The following is a 25,000-nucleotide window of genomic DNA, read 5'->3' as shown; positions in this document are numbered from 1 at the left end:
TTCCCGGATTTGAACCGGCCGGGGATCGAACCCGGGACCTTTAGCATGGTAGTCAGACGCGTTACCGCCTCGGCCATTATGTTTCCGCCATTTTGGTTTAGTTGCATTTATTTCATAAATTAGAGCCAATTCAGGAAATATATTATTATATCATTATTCAGCAGCATGAAATCACCCTAAATTAGCTCTCAAACACTGTGCCGCAATTTCACTGTTCCCCAGTGTTATTCATTTGGTTCTTTGCTAAGATTGTGCTGAAACTTAATCCAATATCCGCATGGTCTTTGTGCAACTGTGTAGAAATTATAGAGAATAGTAGCAGCAATTGGGTGCCAAAAATTATTGGGGGAGGAGGGAAATTTACTTTTTCTTGGTAGACAAGGCTTAACATTGAGAGGCTACAGTGGGGGAGGAACTGCCCCCAAACAATCCCCCCTAATCGCTGCCACAGGTAGAGAATTTGAGTGATTTTTAATTTGTATTGCATATTCCGTTGTCAAGAAGTTTGCAATTGATAGCAGCTATATGACATGACATAACTAGTATAAAGATATAGGCAACAGTGGCTGCATTGAACATATATGTAATATTTCAAAATTTAGGATGTCATTATAATCCTTTGAAATGAATCCCATTTTGAGAGAGTCCTAATTGAACAGTACCTTTGAAGGTCTCGGGTGTAAAACATGGTAAGTGACATTTTATTGATTTCTGAGTTCATTAAGAAAAAAATGTTATTAGAACTTATACAGTAGATAAATTGGTTTTGTGTTGTGTTTACAGATTTCAGAAGGCTTCACTGAGTCTAATGCAGATTGTATGGCATGACAATTTCACTCGAAAATTGAAGGATGGCACATTTTACTTTGTAACTCAAAAATTACCAAAATGTCACTTTCCATGTTTTACACCCCGAGCCCTTCATATACCGGGTGGGCCATAAGTCAGTTGTCACTAGCAATCGTTAGACTTTGTTTTGCCTAGCGTAGTGGAAGTCAGTTGTGAACTTGACTAGTGCATATTACCCAATATAAGAATGCTGGGTAATATGCACTAGTCAAGTTCACAACTGACTTCCACTACGCTAGGCAAAACAAAGTCTAACGATTGCTAGTGACAACTGACTTATGGCCCACCTTGTATAAGCCTATTTTTGTGCTGTTAACATTTTTTTATTGTTTTATTTTATTTGTGCATTTGTTTTTCTTTGAAACTGAAATTGTTCTATTAATTATGGCTGGTGCTGCCTCCATTCACTTCGGAACTTGTCCCCTGCTTGGGGAACTTCACTTTGTGTTGTTTTGTCATAAGCTATTGCTGGGTATGCTCCTGTAGCCAGTTTTTTTCTCCATGTTCAGCCATATAGTACTAGCCATCGTTTCTTTTTGCAGACCAAGAAGAAAGATCTCGATCAGTGGAAGGCTTTAGAAAAGGAATGAAGGATGTTTTGGTGGCAACCGATGTAGCATCCAAAGGATTGGATTTCCCAGAGGTTCAGCATGTCATCAATTATGATATGCCGGACGATGTGGAGAATTACGGTAAGTATTTAATCACAAACATCGTTTGAACATGGTTTCTTACCATTCAGTAAATTTGTTCCATTGATGCTTAAACATTAAAGACACACACTCACATCTTATCATCACTGTTCTTGTCAACCTGCATGGACAGATAGATTTGAACATTTTGTTAGTGATGTGATGAAGCAGGAAATTTACTAACACTTTATACATGATTACTTAAGAAGAAAATGCTGCATAAAATTCTGTTCATGTGTTGAAAATATCTCAATTATTTGACACTGTCAAAGAAATAGTCCCCCCCCCTCCACATATTTATGAGAAGGGATAAAGTTATCAAATCATTACAAGAAAATAGTACAACAAAAAAGAAACAGTACAGTTTTGTACTTTATTAAACTAACTGTAATGTCTCAAAATCAGTGAACACTGTTCGTATCATTAATAAACATTGATGATTAATTTTTCCCATCACTGGACTTTTCTTTTTCTTCTGTAATACTTAAGAGACCATAAGCTTTTGCATAAACAATAATAGCAAAAATGTTGATTGTTGCCAGAGAGTGCTTTAAGTAGATAAATTTATATGCATATATTTTTATGCATATATTTTTATGCATATATTTTTATGCATAGTAAGTTCCAAAATAAAGTGACATTTTGTCTTTACCTGATCTTGACTGTGTTTCATCAATTATTTTTATTCATATGTTTAGAAAAATTCTACAAAAAATTGGAAATTTGCAGCTATGCATTCTTGAAGTTTTGTCTTATTTGTGAAATTTATGTTTTCATTCAGTTGACTCTTCCTTTTATTCATAGCCTAAATCTTGCAAAGGAACAAAATGTACATTAACTGCTGAAAGTTACATGAGTAATGTAAAACATGTTTTCGGTGAAAGGAAAGCTCTTTTCTCATGTTCTGCAGTAAGTACAGAGAAACTATATATTGAAACGTTCCACATTTTAATACCGAGTACAGCTTGTTTTTTGAAAATTAGAATTTTAGGAAAGTCTCACCAAGGTGTGATAGAAATAACACCAAAAAATTCAAGTCTCTAATAATGTAGCTCTTCATAAGTTGCCATTTTGAGTGCTGATTGTGAGTATGCATTTTGTGCATGTGGTTCTGTGCATTCAGACAAAGAAGCTAGTATGAAGTTAGAGTCTTAAGTTGCTTGCTTTCATGTATATTAAAGTCTTAAAAAGGTTATGGAAAATTTTTTGATGGCAGTGTAAGTTATTTATTTTTCTGAACACCTTGGACAACTAACATCCCACACAATAAACATGTGCACAGGCCTGAAAATGTCTCGCATAATAAACCCAGTCCCACATTATAAACCACAAGCAGCAACCTGGCTACAATTAATGTAAAAAGCGATTGTTATAAATGCACTAAAAACAAGATCAACTGAATCGTCAAGCCAAAATAACAATGAATGAGAGAGACTGTATGCAATGCATGTGTTTTTTAAAACTGTATTGTACTTACTGTATTTTCTATAACATAAGTTAATAAATTCCTAGCATTTCTAACATTGACAGTGTTCTTCAAACTTACTGTATTTTCTATAACATAAGTTAATAAATTCCTAGCATTTCTAACATTGACAGTGTTCTTCAAATTTCCTGCAATTCTTTTACAATGTTTCACAATTTTGGACTGGGGTTGGAAACAGATTAAAATTATTCATATATTGTTCCAATGGGAACAGCATTCTGCATTAGAAATTTCATCCTGGAATGGATTGTTTGTTTTGCAAGGCACCATTGCAATACCAAAAATAATTTTATGAATTGAATATGAACTTGAGGTGCACTGAAGTTTATAAAGCAGCACCTGTGCATCCAAACAAAATCATATAATATTTGTTATTTTTAAACAGTTCACAGGATTGGACGTACGGGAAGATCTGAGCGCACTGGACTGGCAACAACTTTCATCAACAAATCGAATGATGAATCAGTGTTGTTGGACCTGAAGCATTTGCTGATTGAAGCCAAGCAAAAGGTGCCGCCCTTTCTGGCAGCTCTACAGTCTGAAAACGAGAAGTATCTTGATCTTGGAGGTAAGATAGTTAGATTATTTGGTGTAATTATTATTTTTTACTGTTTTGAAGATAGTTATGCATTGAGGTCAGATTTTGTCATATTTTTTCTTTCCTTTTTTCCCCACTGACATTACAATGATTTTTAAGTACTTGCATACATGAAATTGACAATTGCATCTCGACAATGCCATATTTGGGGACATTTCCATGTTGCTTTCCAACATGCGCATATTGTAATTGCATGTGCATGCAAATGGACAAAACTGTTTTGAAACTTTTGTTTGCATTGTTTGGGGAAGATATATGTCTGGGTATGCCTGATATAACATCGATTTATGTTAATGTATTAAGATATGCTAATATGCACTGGTACAAAACAAAATTTGCCAGGTGCTAGACAGTGACCTTAATTTTTTGCAAATACAGCAACACAGATAACTATATTTTAATATTAGGTGCAATGTTGCTTTCTAATCAGACTTTTATGCACAAAAAATCATGCAATAACTCAAATTGTGCGGAAGATGTTATTTCTACTGATTTTTGTGAATTCCGACACAGTGTACACTTGAAAGGGCTCAAATTACTTTCAGAACCACTCATACACAGTTACAATTCTTCCATTGTAAACTATTATTGGTCATTTATTGCTATTATTGTTACAAAAAATGATCAACGTTCTTTCAGCAAGTGAACTTAATTTTGTAATATTAGATTTTTAACTGAGAAAAAAGAACTAGTACTTCATTGACTATTTAGTGATCTTTTTTTGTTTTTGTTTCAAGTTTTTGTAGTTGTGAAAAAAAAATTGATAAGGATTCAAATATAACTGTTCCAACATTACGGTAAGATCATTAATAGTTATTTTGAATTTGCTGAAATGTTTCCGTATCATAATTGGCATAGCTTAAATTGCAGATTCAAGTGAGAGCAATTGCAAAGTGGCAGATTTGCATTACTTCTTCAGGTATGAGAACTACAGGTTGCTTAACAAACACACCAGTACTTTATGGATGCACTAAATAGACCAATAATTACAACAAGGATCATAACAGTGGTGTGCCTTGTTATTTATTATTGATTTGACTCCTTTATAAAAGAAGGTGATAGCATTGCTTGTTCAAACTGAGGATGCTTTTTTTTTGCTTTTTTCCAGATGAACGTGGTTGCAGTTATTGTGGTGGTCTCGGCCATAGAATCACAGACTGTCCAAAACTCGAAGCAATCCAGAACAAGCAAGCATCAAACATTGGCAGAAGAGATTATTTGGCGAATAATGCTGCAGATTATTAGATACGAAGTGCGGTGAATATAATTATTTTAGGATCACATGTATGTATCTATGTGCAAAGATATGTATTTTATACATAAATCATGTGTATATAGAATAAAAGAATGTGAATATTTGTATGTATATATTTTTTACTTAAAAATAACACTGTATTATCATGACAGTAGATGAACTGCTTACAGTTTGAGTTTGGGAAACCACTCTTCTCTGATCTTCAGGTGGCAATTTTTTTTCTGTTCGTAGTGGGCATCATACTTACAACAGAGTTGTGATTTTAATGCAAGTCCAGCACACTAACAAACTACTCCACAACACTCTCTCCCTGAAGTCTAACTTTACAGTGGGAACACCATGGAGTAATTTTAAGGAGAAATACAGAGCTGTCATAGGTTTGATCACAACTGGCATAGACAAATTATTCACCTAATGCCAAGAGAAGAAGTGCTCCCTCAAAACATGGTGTTAAAAAAGGCACAAGTGGTAGAGTCACTAGACAGTGGATAATGTCCAATTAACATTGTATACTAATAAAGAACCATTGTCACCAACAAGAATTATTAAACTTACATCTGCCTCAGTTATCTATTCAACTTTCTGAAATTACAGTTTCCATATTTATCTTCATTTTATTGTTGGTAAAAACACTTGTATTCTGTACTGAACACACACACACACACATACACACGCATATATATATATATATAAAATATGTTCAGTACAGAATACAAGTGTTTTTTATATATATATATATATATAGGATAAAAGGAAGGAGGGCCACAAGGGCTAAATAAAAAGTGAAAGAGGAGAGAGGAAACACTCACCGGAGAAAGAAAAAATTCAAATTTTCGTGATGGTATGTCACATCTTCAGGAGTAGAGAGACGTTGTAGAAATAAGTGACTAGAGGAAAGAGCAAGCATGACCTGCAGTGTTGCCAGGTCCCGAAGGGAAAAAAAGTGTTTACAGTACCACAAAAAAAAATATATGGTTCTTTCGCCTGGCTTGTTGAAAACTGTGAGTGGTGGTGGGTGGTTGGGAAAAGGTGGTGGTGAGGGTGAGTATAGGGGATGAGGGGCATTACTGGGTGGCCTTGTTCAGGCCTGGAGGTGTGGTTGCATTCATGGTCGATATGTAGGCCCTCTCCCATCTTCTACGTATTGAGGTGTTGGTGGATTGGGGCAAGGAGTGGACGATCACTACCTGGAAGCAGTCATTAAAAGGAATATTGTGGTGATTGGTGTGAATGGCAACAGCAAAGTCCAGGTTTTGGGTAGAGGAGCGGTGGTTGTTGATGCAGAGGTTCAGGGCTGTGGATGTTTCCCCCAGGTAGAAGCTCCCACAGATGTTGCACGTGAGGATATAAATTAGGTTAGAGCTGTTGCAGGTTCCTTCTGAAGGTTATATATATATATACAGGGTGATTCTAAAGGTATAGTACAAACGAAAACCACAGATACCTCCCATGAAATAGAGACGAAAGTTCCCCTTACACTTTGCCGAGAGATGCCTCCGTGAGGAGCTAGACAACGCCGAAAACGTGTGAAAATGAACTTCACACCTCTGTGCAGCCAGTACCAGTGAAGATAGAAAGGCGGAACAAACAAAGTCAAAAGGAACACCAAAGTCGCCCATCCGAAAAACACTAGGCGGCAGCTGCGCAACGCATGCGCATGGGGTTCCACAAAGGAAATAGGAGTGTCCCGCAAGACAAGTGAAGGGAAAGGGTAGCGATCGACAATGGTAGGGACAAAAGAAGCAATGAAGCATGAAGTAACAATTGCACAGCGGGAAACAAACACATGCAGCGCGTGGGGAGTCCCCAAACACAGTGGGGAGACACCGCAGCAAGAACAAAGCACGGTTCAACAAAAGAGAAAGAGGACCGGACGGGGAATGGTACCTTTCAAGGAGACAACAAATGCGGGACGAGGGATTCCTCGTAGCAGCACCGAGGGGATGTCACACAGAGGTCGTGCGCCAGCAGGACAAACACAGCAACTATGGGCACAGGAGGTTTATTGCCACGCAAAGGTGCACTTACAGATAGGAATAGTACGTAGTACGTAGTCGTACCCCGGACTGACGTTGTTACAAAAGTTGCTCAAATTGACGACCACCACATTCAATGCAGGCATTGCAGCGTCGCAGGAAATTCTGGCGAACCCTATCAAAAATCCCTGGCATGGTACAAACCTCGGCCGATGCTGCAAGTATCCGCGCTACCAATGTTTCCTTGTCAGGCACCGGGGTCTCGTAGATGAGTGTTTTCACATGGCCCCACAAGAAGAAATCCATTGGTGTGAGGTCAGGCAAACGAGCGGGCCAGGGGACGGGGTTCGCACTGTGCCATCAAAATGTGCACGATGTCGCACGTTGAGGGGTACATCTTCTAGCAGCTCTGGAAGGACTGATGCAAGAAAGGTGCGATAGAGGCGGCCATTTAAACGTGGTGACAGCAGGTATGGACCGATAATCTGTTCATCGATGATACCTGCCCAGATATTCACTGCAAACTGGGTCTGATGGTGCACCTCGACTGCTGCATGTGGATTTTCATAATCCCACACATGGCTGTTTCAGCAATTGAAGATGCCCTCACGGGTGAATGTTGCCTCGTCCGTGAAAAGCACATGGCGCAAAAAACGGGGATCGTCGGTACAAAACTGCAACAGTCGTTGACAGAATTCCACACGTCGTGGGTAATCCCCAGCCTGCAAAGCGTGGACTCGCTGTTGATGATAGGGATACAGCAGATCATCATGAAGGACACGCCACACTGTCGACTGTGATACTCCCACTGCACGTGCAATGCTACGGGTGCTAGTGGACGGTGTGTCGTCCACGTGAGCAAGTACGTCCTCCTCGACCGCCGCGGTGCACACATGTCTTGGGTAACCGACATGATGGCCTGCACGTAACACACCCGATTCACCAAGGGTACGGTGCACGTTCGAAAACAACCTGCTGTCGGGTTGTCGCCTCTCCGGCTACCGTCCGCAATAAAGGCGTGCAGCTGCTCGGCCATTGCCATCTGCAAGGCCGTAGACAAAATGCATGTCCCTCAGTTCTACAAATGTGTAGCGTTCCATGGTACGGTGAGGATAGTGCCAATTATGGAATACTGCAGTGCACAGGTGGCACACACACACACACACTGGTCACAACGGCTTCGAAACAACGTACTCAATTGTCGTACGTCAAGCACACTACCACCGCACCGGCTCTTTCACTGACACCCTCCCTGATGCTGCACTTCCAATCAGCCCACACGTCCGCACGGCGCTGTGGTACAATCAGCTGACGTTCCTGAGCCACCCGTGCCTGTGCTCTTCACTACCTGACCACTGCCGTCAAGTGGGGCCATGTACTCTGGGGCCTTGTCATCGTGGAACACATGTAGCGTCCTTCATTCTTGCCCCATTCACCCACAACATGTACTTTGTCCGTCTTGCTCTAGCCGACGGGGAGCACTACGTACGATCGTGTGGTGTTTGTGTACACCAATGTGGGGTAACCCAGCAGTTGAACAGATGTGCATACCCCCACGTAGCTTCATTACACGATTGTCCCACGCAGTTTATCTGTCCAGCCTTGCTCGGCCCGGTCTCACACCCACGCGGCAGTGTGCGGCTGCGGTGGTGTGAGGCCACGCTTGGTTTCGGAGCGGAAGGCTGCGGCCGAGGAGGGACTCGAGTTGTTCGACTGGGGTTGCGCTCGGAAGCAAGCAGCCGCGTCAGGTCTGGGAACGGTGGACCTGGTGATCGGGATGGAAACATTCCGACCTCGTCCATTATTTCTCGTCCACCGTACGGAGTGGTGGGGTCTGTACGACACTCCAGCAGCCTTTCGCCTGCTCCCACCCAGCGATGTGCCTCCGGCTTCATTTCTAAGAGGCTGATTGGGCCCCATCACGACGTTTGTTACAACGTCAGTACGGGGTACGTGGTCCTATCTGTACGTGCACCTTTCATTAGCAATAACCTCCTGTGCCCGTAGTTGCTGTGTTTGTCCTGCTGGCGCACGACCTCTGTGTGACATCCCCTCGGTGCTGCTACGAGGAATCCCTCGTCCCGCATTTGTTGTCTCCTTGGTAGGTACCATTCCCCGTCCGGTCCTCTTTCTATTTTGTTGCACCGTGCTTTGTTCTTGCTGCGGTGTCTCCCCACTGTGTTTTGGGGACTCCCCTTGCGCTGCACCGCCAGCGCCGCCATTTCTGCCCCGAACCATGTACGCGTCTGTTGCCTGTCGAGTGTCACGGACCACTTTACTTGCATTCTCGGTGTGTTTTTACATCCTACGTCATCCTCCCGTAGTTCTGAAACCCCGCACTACTTTTCTCGACTGCACTGCTTCAGTCATAGTGTTTGTTTCCCGCTGTGCAATTGTTACTTCATGCTTCATACCTTCTTTTCTCCCTACCGTTGTCGATCGCTACCCTTTCCCTTCACTTGTCTTGCGGGACACTCCTATTTCCTTTGTGGAACCCCATGCGCATGCGTTGCGCAGCTGCCGCCTAGTGTTTTTCGGATGGGCGACTTTGGTGTTCCTTTTGACTTCGTTTGTTCCGCCTTTCTATCTTCACTGGTACTGGCTGTACAGAGGTGTGAAGTTCATTTTCACACGTTTTCGGCGTTGTCTAGCTCCTCACGGAGGCATCTCTTGGCAAAGTGTAAGGGGAACTTTCGTCTCTATTTCATGGGAGGTATCTATGGTTTTCGTTTGTACTATACCTTTAGAATCACCCTGTATATATATATATATATATATATATATATTTGTGGGTTTCAGGTATGTGGTAATGTTTAATTAGATGTTTAACAGTAAGTTTGATACTAGAGTAGTCAATACTGTGGACAAACTTTCCAAAATTTGTTTTTAAGTCCACCTTTATGCTCTGATAGGCTCGTTGAGACTGGGCCTAATATCTTACCCTTCTTTACTTTAGCCTAAAACCGAGAGTTCTTTCTAATTTTTTTGCAATCTAATTGTCCAGAAGAACATCAGTTTCAAAGGGTTTCAAGTTTTGAAAGTCACATTCACTACAAGCTTGTAGCAATCTTCATCTGATACCTTTACCATTGACAATGGTGAACAACATGAAATCTTGATGTATTCGATTTGCAAACAGAAAAGCACAAAACAAAGATTTAGATACAAAATCTGAACAATTACTTCACTTCTCCATTCCATACAAATTGTTTCTATTGAAGCTTTATCATTGGCTAAAACAAACTGACTTAAACCACATTTTGACATGTTTGTAACTTTGTGTTATCACGAAGATGTGCCTATGGCTGTTGTAAATAACATTTACACTCGTACAATGAAAACAATGTAATTCTTGTGTGCAACCACGCAATGGTGTATATCTACCCCCGAAGTAAGTAAAATTATACAGTGTGTGGAATTTTAGCAAAGGAGGAAAGTAGAATAAAAGTAGTTCGCATAAAGGCAATAACATCCATTTATTTATTACACAGCATGTGTTTATTTATTTTGAATTTAAAGCTATGCAGATTTAGCTACTTCTTTTTCTTCTTGTTATGGTGACCTCCTGAGCACAAGGTTCTTGCAAGCACAAGCTGAGGAACGACAGCAACCAGAAGATTGGCCACCGAGAAGAAAAAGCGGTTGGTGTCGTCAGTTGGCACTCGATGGCCAGGCTCCGTCATCCAGTACAAGGAGATCCCTATTTGACATATTTCAGCCTAGAAATGGATTATGAGTAGTGATTAGTAGAGGCATCATATTTCGTTTTTGATGAAAACACGAAATGTGTAATAATACATTGTAGTGTTAATTTTTCATGTTTTTGAAAGGTGTGAGGTGCATTTTGCTGCCATGTTTTGTCATGACATGATGTGAAATGAACTCATACACGACACTTTCCGAGAATTATCCTGAGAGTTATGCAAATCACAGGAAATTTATGAATTCTGCTGTAAATATTTGAGAAGGAAAAATGGACTCCTTTACACAGGAATAAACTTAATATTCTGATAATTATATAAACTTGCTATTAGAAGTGAAATGTTAATTTTGTGTAATAAGTATAGTTTTTAAATTTAGGTTTTTATTCATTATTTTTAATACCAAAATGTCATTTTATATACTGGTTTTGATCCTGAAATATGCCAAACATTTATACCGAAATGTTGATCTTTTATTCACCATAAATATGTGTCTCTAGTGATTAAAATATCTGTAACATAATTCGAATTCTAGTTTGTAGTGTAAGAACTTCATCTATTCACCATTTTATTTTATTTTCCATTTTAATGATTTTTTATCATCATTGTCATCATCAATACTGACCGTATAACTGAGAAAGAAGAATCCTACGTGTGCTACAGTTACAGCAGAAAAGCCAATGGAATTATAAGAGATGCTGAATAGTTAGATGTAGTTTAGTGTCGCTGAATGTAAATCTACTGGCAGATCTTTTCCCTCAAAGTGCAGATGTGCCATGAGGTCCATTTTTATTTAAAAAAGTAAAGTGCTTCCCTCTGTTTTGCACCATGCCATGAATGCGTAAAGGGCATGTGGAGTTAGGGCTCCACAGTTTCTTGATGACTGTTGAAGGTGGGAGTGATCTGATCAGCACCATCCCCCTGACTGTCTTTCCCCCCGGAATCTCTTTCAGGTACCCACTTTATACGACACTGGGTGGGTGCTGGAGCTGCTTGAACAGGTGGGAAAAATCCTGGTTCCTGCCCTCTGGTGATCGAACCTGGGTCTCTCGCATAGTAGTCAGATGGCCTAACGACTGAGCTAGCACGGCTCACTCCATTTTTATTTAATGGATACGTAAATATTAATTCACTTAAGTATCTTCAGTGTGTCGCTCTCAACAATGTAGAACCTCGATCGAGAGAGAGTGAGAGTGAGAGATAGATAGAGATATTCATAATGGATGGCTGGAGATGTTTATGAAATTACAAGAAGTATAAACCATGAGTTAATTGGCCAAAAAGAGAGGGAAATTGACCTTGAAATCAATATTCGGTGCTCTGCAAGAAAATGGCATTACAGGGGGAGGTTCCATGATTGTTCCCAGCAAAAGAGTTTATGTTACCATCTGAATAAACATGGTTTGAATTTCAACATCCTAAGATAACTTGAGAAAACTAATTGTCTCTGAATTATCTTTTTAAGTAGTTGGTACATTTGATTGGTGCATTTTATCATAAAGTATACGGTAAAAAATAATAACACTGCATGGCACATGGACATTCTCTACTGGTGGGTAATTTATACTTATTTGAACTTACTGAAAGTTATGTGAAAATTAGGATGGAACCAATACAATGAGCTTTAATGCCTGATACTCTTATTGGTTCTTCGCCAATAGTGATACCAATGCTTGAAAATAGTAACTGTAGAAAGTTAATCAAAATATTCATTAATATTTATATGGCTCAGTCGGTAACGCGTCTGACTACCATGCTCAAGGTCCCGGGTTCGATCCCCGGCCGGTTCAAATCCGGGAACTTTTCTAACGGTGGAAGCGGCCCCGGCGCCTACCCAGCGTCGAATAAGATGGGTACCTGGGGGAAACCCTGGGGGGTAAAGGCGGTCAGGGGCGTGATGCTGATCACATCACCCCCACTCACGACCGGATCAAGAAAGTGTGGGGCGTTACCCCCACACCCCCTATACGCCTTAATGGCGTGGTGCTATGCACAGGGGAACACTTTACTTTTTTTTTTTTTTATGTAAATATTCCATTACAAATTATGAGCATCAACTTACAGGAATTTTGCTTTAAAATATTCAAAGAATTATACTGGAATATGTATATATAATAACTGTCATTTAATTACAAAATTCTTTTTTAATACTGATACCACTGTTATCAGCTCATAAATATACATCAGCATCAATATTGGCTCGGCTAGTAAAAAATTGTTACTCAATTACGGATAGAACTTCATCCTTTGACAATGCTATTCCACTGAGCTACCAAGTTACTGTGCTAGCGAACACCCAGGTATGTTCCCAGATTGAACCAGTATTTTCACATAATTTTTCAGTAAGTTATAACATGTAGTGTGTGGGTGCACAAGCTACTAGTTCAGTTATCTTTTTTTAAAGACGTATGTAAAGAAAATTATCAGTACTCACATGCAGAGATGCCCCAGCTGTTAGAGCAGCTAAATCTTTCACCCACCCTCTGTGGGGGTTGAACAGCCCCAACATGAGGAGGAAATATGCTGGCAGGAAGTAATAGAGACACACATGACCCTGCAAAAGAGCAAACGGTGCTGGGTCGACCTGCAGAAGAACTCTCTCCACTTCCGTTATGTACCATCGTGGGAAGGATTGCTGGCTACCAATCGATGCCTGTCACAAGAGAAATTGTAGCAATGTTACAACACTTCATATTGCAGCAAGTTCAGGTGTTGTTTGAAAAGAGAGTTTCTAACGGGTGTCCCACTAGCTTTCGAACCCAAAAAAAAACGTTATAATTTCCGAATAAACATACATAGGAAAATGAAATTGACAATACACGTACCTTGTTTCATGCTGAACACGAGGCAGGGTTGAAAATAAAGGCACGCGTCAAAACAAATACGGTAGGTGGCGCCAGGGGAAGTGATGCGCGAGTCCCTGCATCGCGAGGATGAATCGGTACACCTTACCAGAACGCGTGTTGATTGTAAAGAAATATTGGATATCGGGATCGTATCAGACCGTTCAACGTGAATTTGGATGCCGTAAAGGACCATTGAAGGTGGCAGTTTGGTGTGCAATTTCCTGACAGCGTATCACTGGACCCATCTTCTTTGAAGATACAGTAAACACACAAGTTTACTTACACATCTTCAGTGCATTTGTGAATCAGTTGGATGATGAATAACTAGGTCGCGGTTATTTCCAACAAGATGGAGCAACATGCCATACTTCCAATGTCTCCATGGCAGAAATTAAGTCCTTTATTGGTGACGGAATCATATCCAAAGGATTTTGGCCGCTAAGATCCCCAGATTTGACACCTCCGGATTTCTTTTTATGGGGTTTCCTTAAAGGTTGTGTCTACAGAAACAAACCATGATCACTGCAAGAGTTGCGAAACAACATCGAGAATGCGATTCATGAGATCACACCGGAGACTCTACATCGGACTTTTCACAATATGGAATGCCGTGTATAAACATGTCTGGACGTCCAGGGAAGACACTTGCAGCACCTGTGACGATCATGTATTCAGCATGAAACAAGGTATGTGTATTGTGAATTTCATTTTCCTATGTATGTTTGTTCCAAAATTATAAAGTTTTTTTCGGGTTGGAAAGCTAGTGGAACACCCTGTATTATGGACATAAGTTCACTCAGAATATTTTAAATGTAGGGGGTCAACGGTTGAAAAAAAAAAGAACATTTTTGTGCAAAAAATGAATAGGATATGGGAAAACATAATTATGAGAGATGCAAGGGGGGGGGGGGGATGGAGGTGGTATCCCCCAGCTAGCAATATTTTGCAATGCATCCCTCCCCCAGCTGTCCATTGCCACAATGTTAAACCATAGGAGAATCCCCCCAGCTAACATTTTTCACTCCAGGCACTGATTTGATTTTTGTTATCTAGCATCACTTTTCGCTAATCGCGATGATGAGAATGAGTGATTATATGATGAAATTGACGTAGGAAGAGTCACAAAGAACTCACATGCCCAGGCTGAGATTTGAACCTGTGACCCCTGGCTGTGCTAACCACTGCATCATGGAGGTCGTCTGATGAAGGGTGAAGTAAATGACGGAGTATACACAATGATACATCTACGTAGCTGCTTCATTGCCCAAGAGCATTTGCTGGATTGCAATGGAATTGTAATACTACTACGAGATCAAAATGGCTCCTGACTTGTCTGAAAATGAGTTTCAACTATTGATGAGAGAAGAACAATATTCAGTGAACAAAGGATATGGCCACAATCTTTCAGTGACTGTTATTAATCTATGGATTTCCTTTTAGGACTTACCAATCCTCGTAATAGAAGCACAACCGAGGCAAGAAGCAAAAGCAGAACCAACAGAAGGTCAACAATTAAGGAAACACGGCTCCTGCGGTATCCTCTATCTTGAACCCCAGACTCCATCGTTCTAGTTTGTGTAAGACAGTTCACTGCCACGATTACTGGAAATACGACATAAGGGATGTTGAAGAAAGTGCACCACTGGAGGCCTGATTTGCTCAAACAGCCACCAAGGAGGAGAATGATCATGCTGTTGAGTATTGCTGTGCTCCAGTATAGTCCCAAGAGACGATAGCTCCATCTGAAATACAGCAATAACAAAAAGTACCGTAAGGTATTTAAGGTGAGAATACATTGACGTACATATAGCCGCGGTAGCTCAGTCATTAGGGCGCCTGACTACCATGCAAGAGACCTGGGTTCGATCCCCGGCGGGGGTGAACCGGGATTTTTCCACCTGTTCAAGCAGCTCTGGCACCCACCCACCATCATATACAGTCGGTATCTGGAGGAAACTCGGGGACACACCTTCGGCAGTGATCAAGAAAGTGTGTGACCCTAACCCCACACCCCCTATACGCGTTCATGGCATGGTGCATAGTACAGGGGAGCACTTTACCTTTTATACATTGAGGTACTACCATGTGTAAACCAGTTATGATTACTAACCATTCCTTAAGTCTTCTCATTGTGAATTTATTTTATTTTTCCAAAACGTTGCCTGCTTATATGAAACTTGCAAATTGAGGAGGAGGTTCATTCCGTGAGAACTCTCTTTACAACTGATAGATCTATGTGTGGTATGGCAGCTTAAAACTCATGGGTGACTTAAGGGCCAAGGAACTCCTGGATGCCACCCGGGAGCACCAAACTGGGGCTAAACCCCTTGAGCAGCAACAACACCTTACTTCTGATTATGTGACCATTTGCTTTAGAAAGAGTTGAATTTGTGTAGCCAATAAATAATTGAAGCAATTGCTGCATAGCATAATAAGTACATTGCAAAATCATGTAGCAATTTAAGCTAAGATATAACTGTTATTTTTGATGTTGTTATGTAGGTATGAAATAAATACATACCTGCAATAAACTTGTTCTTTGACAGTAACACGTAACGTATGTAAGTGTATAAATTTCTCATTTCTAGCTTACTAACCAGTCCAGCTTTAATAAGGGCATTCCAATAGCAAATCTAGCTCTATTTTTATTGACATTTACTAGCACCACCACACAAATGGTATGAATAAATCAGTCGTGGATCAATGGTACACATTAGCGTGGAAAGTGAATACACAATTACTTTTGATATACTCTATGTGATCAGAAGTATCCGGACACCCACCTGAAAATAAAGTACAAGTTTGGGCAACCCTCCATCAGGAACACTGGCAGTCAATACAGTGTTGGCCCACCCTTAGCCTTGATGACAGCGTTCACTATCACAGGCATACTTTTAATCAGGTGCCAGAAGGTTTCCTGAGGAATGGCAGCCCATTCCTCGCAGAGCGCCAAAATGAGAAGAGGTATTGATGTGGATCGGTGTGGTCTAGCACGAAGTCGGCATTTCAAAACATCCCAGAGATGTTCTATGGGATTCAAATCAGGACTCTGTGCAGGCCAGTCCATTAGTGGGATGATGTTGTCATCAAACCACTCCCTCACAAGCCCTGCAGTATGGACGGGTGCTCGATCGTGTTGAAAGACACAATGGTCATCCCCGAACTGGTATTCGACAGTAGGCAGCATGAAAGCTGTTAAAATGTCAACCTAAGCTTGTGCAGTGACATTGCCATGTAAAGCAACAATGGGGCCAAGCCCTCTCCAGGAGAAACATGACCACACTGTAACCCTGCCACCTCCGAATTTCACTGTTGGCACTACACAGGCTGGTAGATGTCGTTCACCAGGCATTCGCCACACCCACACCCTACCATCGGATCGCCACATTGTGTACTGTGATTCATCACTCCACAACAGTTTTCCACTGTTCTATGGTCCAGTTTCGACGCTCCTTGCACCACACGAGGTGGCGTTTGGCATTTGTCTGTGTGATGTTTGACTTATGGGCAGCTGCTCGTCCATGGAAACCAAGTTGCCGCACCTTGCGCCAAACAGTAATGGTGCTTGGAGTAGATCCTGATGCAGTTCAGAATTCCTGTGTGATGGTGACGATGGATGATTGACGATAATGCTGTACGACCTTCTTCAACACTCGATGGTCTCTGGAGGTCAACACGGGAGGTTGGCCTGCATGCTTTTGGGTTGTACACATCCCTTCACTTAAACATTGGAAACAGTGGACAGAGGGATGTTTAGGAGGGTGGAAATCTCACACACAGACTTCCTACACAAGTGGCACCCAAACAACTGACGACGTTGAAAGTCTGTGAGTTCCTCAGACCATCCCATACCTCTGTCTCATACTGTCTGCAGACTACTGAGTTCACTGACTATGTGTTCTACGCGGTAGATGGCAGTACTGTGTCACCCTCTATGATAAACACATGTTTTGCGGTGTGTCCGGATACTTTTGATCACATAGAGTATGTTTGCAGTGACGTGCGGTGACGTCGACACTTGGGGTAGCAGTCAGTGGCGTTCTCAAGGGGGTTGGTGTTGGTGTGTGTCACACCCCTCCCCCCTTTAGGGCCCAGTATTCCAAAAAAAAAGTACTAAAAAAAGTACACTGAAACCCCACCCACATTCGAAAATAAAAAACGATTTGATTTGACTACTGAGCTAGAGATCCTGGGTTCGAATCTCGGCTTGGCCATGGGTATTCTTTGTGTGTGTCCCTTCATCAATTTTATCGTATCATTTTCGCGATTAGCCAAAAGTGGTGGAAAAGCGAAGTAAAATAAACCAAATCAAGCAATCATTCAATGATTTGATTTGATTTTTGTTACTTAGCGTCGCTTTTTGTCACATTTTGTTAATTGCGAAGATGATATGATAAAATTAATGAAGGGACAAACACAAAGAACACCCATTTCCAGGTCGGGGTTCGAACCTGGAACTCCTGGTATCGTAGCATGCTGTAATAACCACTCCCCCACGGTTGGTTGATTTGGTGTTTTAAGTAAAATTTATGCACAGAAGCAAAACAGGTAACAAAACTCACTTTTTGTAGTTTCTTCAGTAATATTCATTTGGCTTTTTGAGTTCTGAGATACATTTTTCATTTCAAATTATTTCATTATTCACTGAGTACAACACATGGGACAAGAATGCACACTCATCAAGGGTTCGAATCATGGCCTGGATTGTTCATATGAGGTCCCGTCATCAATTTCATCATATCATCACTCATCCTAATTTTCGCGATAACCAAATGTGGCAGAAAAGCGAAGTAAAATAAACCAAACCAACAACAATATGAACACGCGTTCTCTTGCCCAAATAAATATATCCGTATTTAATGGGAGAGGAAAGAGGAGTTTACAGGATTCTTGTTGGGAAACCTGATGGTAATAGACCTGTAGGAAGGCCAAGACGAAGATGGAGGGACAATGTTGAGATGGACTTAAGGGAAATCGGTAGGGATGGAAAAGAGTATATAGAACTTGCTCAAGATAGGGAAAGATGGAAGGCCTATGTTGCTGCAGCCATGAACCTTCGGGTTTAAGAAGGCTAGGGAGTTAGTTAGTTAGTTAATGACTGTTAGAGACCAAGAGTAGTATATTTAAATAAAACACTACTAAAACGAGAGAGAGAGAGAGCCCGAGCACATATTTGTAATTTAATCATTATATATTAAATACCTGAAAAAAAAGGATAAGAAAGCATAACATTATTGTCTGCACATAACACGTTCCCATTTCATAAATAATAAAACTACATCCCATATTATACATACATATTGTACAACGTGTAAAAGGTTGTGTAAATACAGAGAACATAAGTACTGCAGAAAAGTTTACCCTGAGCTGAGTTCTTTAGAGGATTTACAAAAAAATCTATGAGAAACCAATCCCCTATCTGTCCTATAGGAGATAGACTAGTTTTGGCTTTTTGAGTTCTGAGATACATTTTTCATTTCAAATTATTTCATTATTCACTGAGTACAACACATAGGACAAGAATGCGCACTCATCAAGGGTTCGAATCATGGCCTGGATTGTTCATATGAGGTCCCGTCATCAATTTCATCATATCATCACTCATCCTAATTTTCGCGATAACCAAATGTGGCAGAAAAGCGAAGTAAAATAAACCAAACCAACAACAATATGAACACGCGTTCTCTTGCCCAAATAAATATATCCGTATTTAATGGGAGAGGAAAGAGGAGTTTACAGGATTCTTGTTGGGAAACCTGATGGTAATAGACCTGTAGGAAGGCCAAGACGAAGATGGAGGGACAATGTTTAGAGGGACTTAAGGGAAATCGGTAGGGATGGAAAAGAGTAATATAGAACTTGCTCAAGATAGGGAAAGATGGAAGGCCTATGTTGCTGCAGCCATGAACCTTCGGGTTTAAGAAGGCTAGGGAGTTAGTTAGTTAGTTAATGACTGTTAGAGACCAAGAGTAGTATATTTAAATAAAACACTACTAAAACGAGAGAGAGAGAGAGAGCCCGAGCACATATTTGTAATTTAATCATTATATATTAAATACCTGAAAAAAAAGGATAAGAAAGCATAACATTATTGTCTGCACATAACACGTTCCCATTTCATAAATAATAAAACTACATCCCATATTATACATACATATTGTACAACGTGTAAAAGGTTGTGTAAATACAGAGAACATAAGTACTGCAGAAAAGTTTACCCTGAGCTGAGTTCTTTAGAGGATTTACAAAAAAATCTATGAGAAACCAATCCCCTATCTGTCCTATAGGAGATAGACTAGGGGACCTGAAACTTGGGCTTTCAACCATTGCAGCGGGACACAAGGGAAGTAAAGGTAAAAATCTTAATTTTTCCTTCGGGCGGCCGTTTCTACCTGGAAACTGGTCAGGCGGAGGGAGAGCGATCTAGGGTATCCAGCCAGCTTTGCCGGCGGGTCGCACCGATGCAATGAGTGTTCAGTTTAATGAAGAATTAAACTCTTATTTGTTGAATTTTTCCCCACCTGAAGTCATTTCGTAGCTTTCAAAGTTAAAATTTGTTGTAAGTCCTCTTTATGCACAGAGAGGCTAATCGTGACAAGGCATACAATTTGAAGTAAGAGCTGAGCCTCCACCGGATATGGAATATGGAAGCCCTGGCTACAAGGTGACAGTGTTACAACTACACCATCGAATGAGTCTGCAAGTAAGAACTGTGTGCTTGGTTTTTGAATTGAAGCTCCAAGCATCGAAAGCCCTTAGGAAACTGGCATGGCAAGCCGACCTTGCAAGTTTCCAACCCAACTAGCTTATCGACAGTGAACTCTCTTTGTGGCTATGCACCATCTCTGGGGCCATGTCGTGTGGATTAAAAATTGTTCAAGGAGCACTTGAGCCAAGAAAGCATTTATCCTATAAAGAAATATTTATCATGTTTAATCAATTGAAAATGCAGATTAAAGTTAGATTTCTTCCATGCTAGAAACCTTTTGTATTACTGACATCTGTGAAGCTGCGGTAGCTCAGTTGTTAGGCCATCTGACTACCATACGAGACACCTAGGTTCGATTTCCCGGCGGGGGAGAACCGGGACTTTTTCAACCTGTTCAAGGGGCTCCGGCAACCACTCAGCGTCGTATAAAGTGGGTACCTGGAGGAGACTGGGGGGGGGGGTAAAGGCTGCCAGGGGCGTGGTGCGGATCACATCACTCCATCTTCAGCGGAGATCCAGAAAGTGTGGGACCCTAACTCCACACCCCCTATACACGTTCATGACATGGGAGCACTTTACTTATGCAAGAAATGAGTTATTATACTATGTTAGCTTTTGTTTAGACACACATATCAAATTAATGTTAAATAAAGCAATTATAAAAACTAAATATTTACTACCTTCAAATAAGTTCGGAGGAAATAAATATCGCTCGATTGTACAAAAATATTAAACAACATACATTTTCAATATTTTAATTTTTGTAATTGGTGGTTCTTGAGGTGGGTTCCGGACCCCCTGTACCCCCTAAATACGTCCTTGGTGTTAAGTAGTACTTTTTCAACCACTACATTTCTGACATTTATTGAACGCTAGAGCACGGGATCGATAAAAGATTCTCAATATTTATATTACAAAAGTTTTTGTTTATTGTCATGTATTTCAACAATTCATCGTCCTCTCATGTTGTTGCGAGTTATCTAGTTCTACAGACTGCATTGATAATAACACGATGTAAAATAGTCTTTAGTTAGTACCTTGAGACGGGTGCAAAAAATCGTCAGTCCTGGCCCGGCCCATTTTAACAAACGACGTGAAATGACACAGAGAGATGATTTACGATTTCAAGACCAGAAAAGCGACACAAAATGAACCAAACACATAACCCCATATTTCAAGATCCTCAAAACAAATTTGGAGAATATGTTGTCGTCGGTTTGACATATTAATAACATTCTTATGGAAATATACTAAATTATAAACTTACAAAATAGACCCCTGCGACTAACATAAATTCAAAAGGCTCCATACGTAGTGAAATTTAATTGCCGTTGACAACACTGACAGTGATGCTCGCGCCGGACTGAAGCAACTACATTGGGTTTCACCGCCTTCACGTGACTTCTTGGTTCTCCTGCAACTACTGGGCAAAAGAGCTGTGGATTCTCGTTCAAGAAAACTTGCTTACGCAATGTCAGACAGCATAGGCGGAGTTCTGGAGGGGCCAAAGGGGGCATGGCCCCCCAATTTAAATAGGCTAAAAATAACATATGATTAAGTTCAATTACTACATTTTTGTTATGAAGCCATACCGCAAATCTTGACGTTTGGAATGATGGCATGTGTGGTAATTGCGCAGCAATAGCGGGTCTTAGACGATTTGATTGATGTGTACAGTTTGAAGAAAGAAAAACGTAAAATGACTTTGTGATGAGTCAACAGTTACTGCTGAGGCATCAAAAAAACTTTTCATTTTAATTTTTCTTAAGTTTCTGAAGCTTACTATTGTACCGTAACTTTTTTTTAAAAAGTAATACGAGTATTGTATCAATAAAAAAATAATGAAATGCAAAATGCAATAATCGTACTGTTTTGCTTCTTTTAAAACTGACAACCAATATATGTACTAATTAATATTTGTTTACATAAGCGAGGATATTTAACATTTTCAAATTTAAAAGTCCTAAAACTCAGTGTTTTTAAGTTGCTTTTTTTTTTAATTTCCGGGGGAAGGCCTCCGGACCCCTTATAAACTAGAGGATATTCAATAACCCTCAGGTACATCATATGCTTCTCCCAGAGTCTGCCCTCCCAAAAGCAAAGGCTCAAACTCCGCCCATGCCAGGCAGCTTGCTTGATTTGCGCATTGCATATTATTTTAGGCGCGACTCGTTGGCGGGTTTCCTTCAGGTCTCGTGCAGGCCTCTATCCACTCATGTTCAAGGGCACGCCAGTTAACTTGTTGCTCACTATGCGAAAGAAATAGCCAACGCGGTGTAGTTCTTGGTGGGATTGTGACCTAAGTTCCACGTGAAAGAAGATTGCAGAGTTGACAGCAGAAAACGCTCGGGGTTTATTCTGCTGTTCTCTGAGGAATGCACATTGGTCATTCTTCGACTTGTAGTAAAATGTGATGTCTTTAGCCACACTGTGTGCGGGAGTGAGCAATAACATTATTTCGCGAAACGTGTGGGTACTGACGTGTTTTTATTTTTTTGGGAGTGCCCAGTCAAATGATGATCAAGTTATTGTGAACTGGAGTGCTAGTAGAAATTTTGTTTAACCTTCCTGAAAAAGAAGAGATGGGTAAGTACGTATTTTCTTTCTGTTTTTCAATTCGTATTACCTGGCCTAGTAAAATTTATATGTTCAAAGACAACAGTGAAGGAAGGAAGGAAACCAATGACGTGCCAGGAAGGGTAGTGATGTTTTTTTTTAATCCTACTCCCTTGTGATTCAGCTTTCATAATAAAAAAATATTGCTGATAAAACTTAAAGGAAAATGCAATAGTTGTAAAAACTGGAGCGGGGTAGGTACCAGAATTATCGGGAGTGGAGAGGGCTAAGATTAAGTTGGGGGAGGCATATATTTTGCAATGTACGTATATTGAATTCAGAATACCAGCTGATATCCCGTGTAAAGGTGATTTTTAGTCTCTTATACTCACGGACGCCCGGGCGGGTCAAGGGAAATTGATGACTGCGCAAAATTAAATATTTCACATATACGTGTAATTTCAATTTGAAGAAGTCTTTTGGGAGAAAATACCATGCTCTTCCCCAGAGCAGACCCTGGCGAGCAGTGGAGTGCCCAAAGGTGAGGGGGGGTTACCCCCCATTTGGCCCAGTACTCCTAAAAAAAGAACATCAAATGCAGGAAAAGATGGCAAAATCAGGGCTGGTACCTAACCCCCTTCTTTTGAAAATCCTGGTCACGGCACTGCTGGCGAGGGGCAACTCGGGCACATGCTCGAAACCGAGCACCAGAAAACAATATATTTTTTTATGTACGATTAATTACGAGTTTATAGGACGCTGGTGCTTCCAAATAAGCAACTAATCTAATTTTTCTTGAGTTCATGAATTGTTTTGACGCACTTAAAAATATAAAACATTACTGAAATCGTGTTTGCTACATAAAAATTGTGTTCAAATATTTCAGTTAAAAATAGTTAATGTGCACTATTCGTTTAATTATAGAATGAAACCAATGTAAGCGTCAAAATTCAATGAAAAGTAAACAAAATAAAATTATGATAGAAAATGTTATTGGATATGATTAAATTCACACCATTGAGAGGTAATACAATAGCTTTTTGTAATTAAATATCAGAAATGAAAAGAAACACTAACTTAGAAACTTTTATTAGCCTGACATAAGCTTTTTTTTTTTTTTTTTTTTTTTTTTTTTTTTTTAACCTTCAACACGTTGTGCTTGTTAATCTTCTTAGGTAATAATGCGGGTAACAGTTCGGTATATCGGAGACACATTTCTTCATTTTTACAGAAGAAACTACTTACGGAAATGTGTTTCTTTAAGGTTTCCAACGCTCGTCGAGGTATTTTATTTCATACGTGGAATCTATTTGACCGGGAAATCATGTATTTTTCAAGAGAAGTATCTCACCGACACTCAAGTGCCATTGCTTTCGCTTCGTGAACCGAATGCTGCATACGTTTGATGACGTAACCCCCTGTCAGTGTTTCCAACCCCTTTTTTTTAACTGCTTGCCTAACCTAACCAAACCCAACCTAACCTTATCGGAAATGGTTCGTGGCGCTATCCGTCTGCTACCCGTGCATAATGTACAATTTGCACACGTGACGAACACGATAGTAGGTATTTTTAGGTGAAGAAGGTTGGAAACACTGCATACCTACAACAGTAGTCAAACTGTGCACGCCATATTGTGTGTTACGGAAGCGAAAGAAGGAATGCATGTGAAAATTGTGTTTGTTTTCGTGTAAAAAGCATAATGGCACCTTGAACTATGTTCCGCAATACAGAATTGGTAAGTACGAACCATGCAAAACACAAAATATCCGATTTTAATGTGTCTCCGATATAACGAACTGTTACCATAATGCGAAACCAAGGGCATCCCCATGAATAGCGCCAAAAAACCTTATTTCTAGTTATGTATGCGTGGCTATTTGTTTTTAAACGAGCTGGATTTTTGTATACAAAAGTTAATTGGAGTTACTGCTGCATAACATTAAAGTATACTGCAAAACTTGTAGCAATATAATCATTATGTAGGTATTATGGGGCTCCGCGTAGCAGGCCAGTAGCCAGGCAGCAGTGAGCTCTCCCTGTTACTACCGTCAGGTAAAACTATTTTGTATAATTTGTTTGCAGTGAAGAGTGAAAATATAGACAGCAGGTATAATTTTGCTCACAACTTGGTGAAGGATAAATTCGCAGAACATGAACAGCAGCTGTTACATTCGTTCATCTTGTTTATGAACAGAAGTCTAAGTAACAGAAACTTGACTTTAGAAGATTCTCTAGACTTTAGAAAGTTCTTTCATAGGGGAGCTTCCTTCTTTGTCTGTACCTTCCCTACCCCTGTTACGGCCTTCCCCTTTAGACAGAAATCTGTGACTG

General features: G+C 40.4%; 2 protein-coding genes across 4 annotated transcripts in view; one reads left to right on the top strand and one right to left on the bottom strand.

Moving 5' to 3' along the window:
* abs (ATP-dependent RNA helicase abstrakt) overlaps window positions 1–25,000 on the top strand; it is a 79,491-nt gene that overhangs the window by 29,243 nt on the left and 25,248 nt on the right. The window contains exons 12-14 of one of the 2 annotated variants that reach the window (XM_083126713.1): window positions 1,392–1,541; window positions 3,413–3,595; window positions 4,734–4,985. In XM_083126713.1, the coding sequence (XP_082982839.1) occupies window positions 1,392–1,541; window positions 3,413–3,595; window positions 4,734–4,870 (470 nt within the window). In that variant the 3' untranslated portion in view covers window positions 4,871–4,985. Of the gene's footprint in view, window positions 1–1,391; window positions 1,542–3,412; window positions 3,596–4,733; window positions 4,986–25,000 lie in introns of those variants that run through there. The other variant, XM_083126715.1, reaches the window with a different exon arrangement.
* The window catches only part of LOC145991033 (transmembrane 6 superfamily member 1-like), a 115,555-nt gene continuing 100,878 nt past the window's right edge, over window positions 10,324–25,000 (bottom strand). For both annotated transcript variants that reach the window (XM_083126716.1, XM_083126718.1), the window contains exons 5-6: window positions 12,992–13,210; window positions 10,324–10,575 (exon numbers count right to left, since the gene is read on the bottom strand). In XM_083126716.1, the coding sequence (XP_082982842.1) occupies window positions 10,390–10,575; window positions 12,992–13,210 (405 nt within the window). In that variant the 3' untranslated portion in view covers window positions 10,324–10,389. The remainder of the gene's footprint in view (window positions 10,576–12,991; window positions 13,211–25,000) is intronic.

Source organism: Lepisma saccharinum, chromosome 8 (assembly GCF_977018435.1).
Source record: "Lepisma saccharinum chromosome 8, izLepSacc3.1, whole genome shotgun sequence".
NCBI lineage: Eukaryota > Metazoa > Arthropoda > Insecta > Zygentoma > Lepismatidae > Lepisma > Lepisma saccharinum.
The sequence above is the reverse complement of the archived record's forward strand: the minus strand, read 5'-3'. Positions and strand labels throughout refer to the sequence as shown.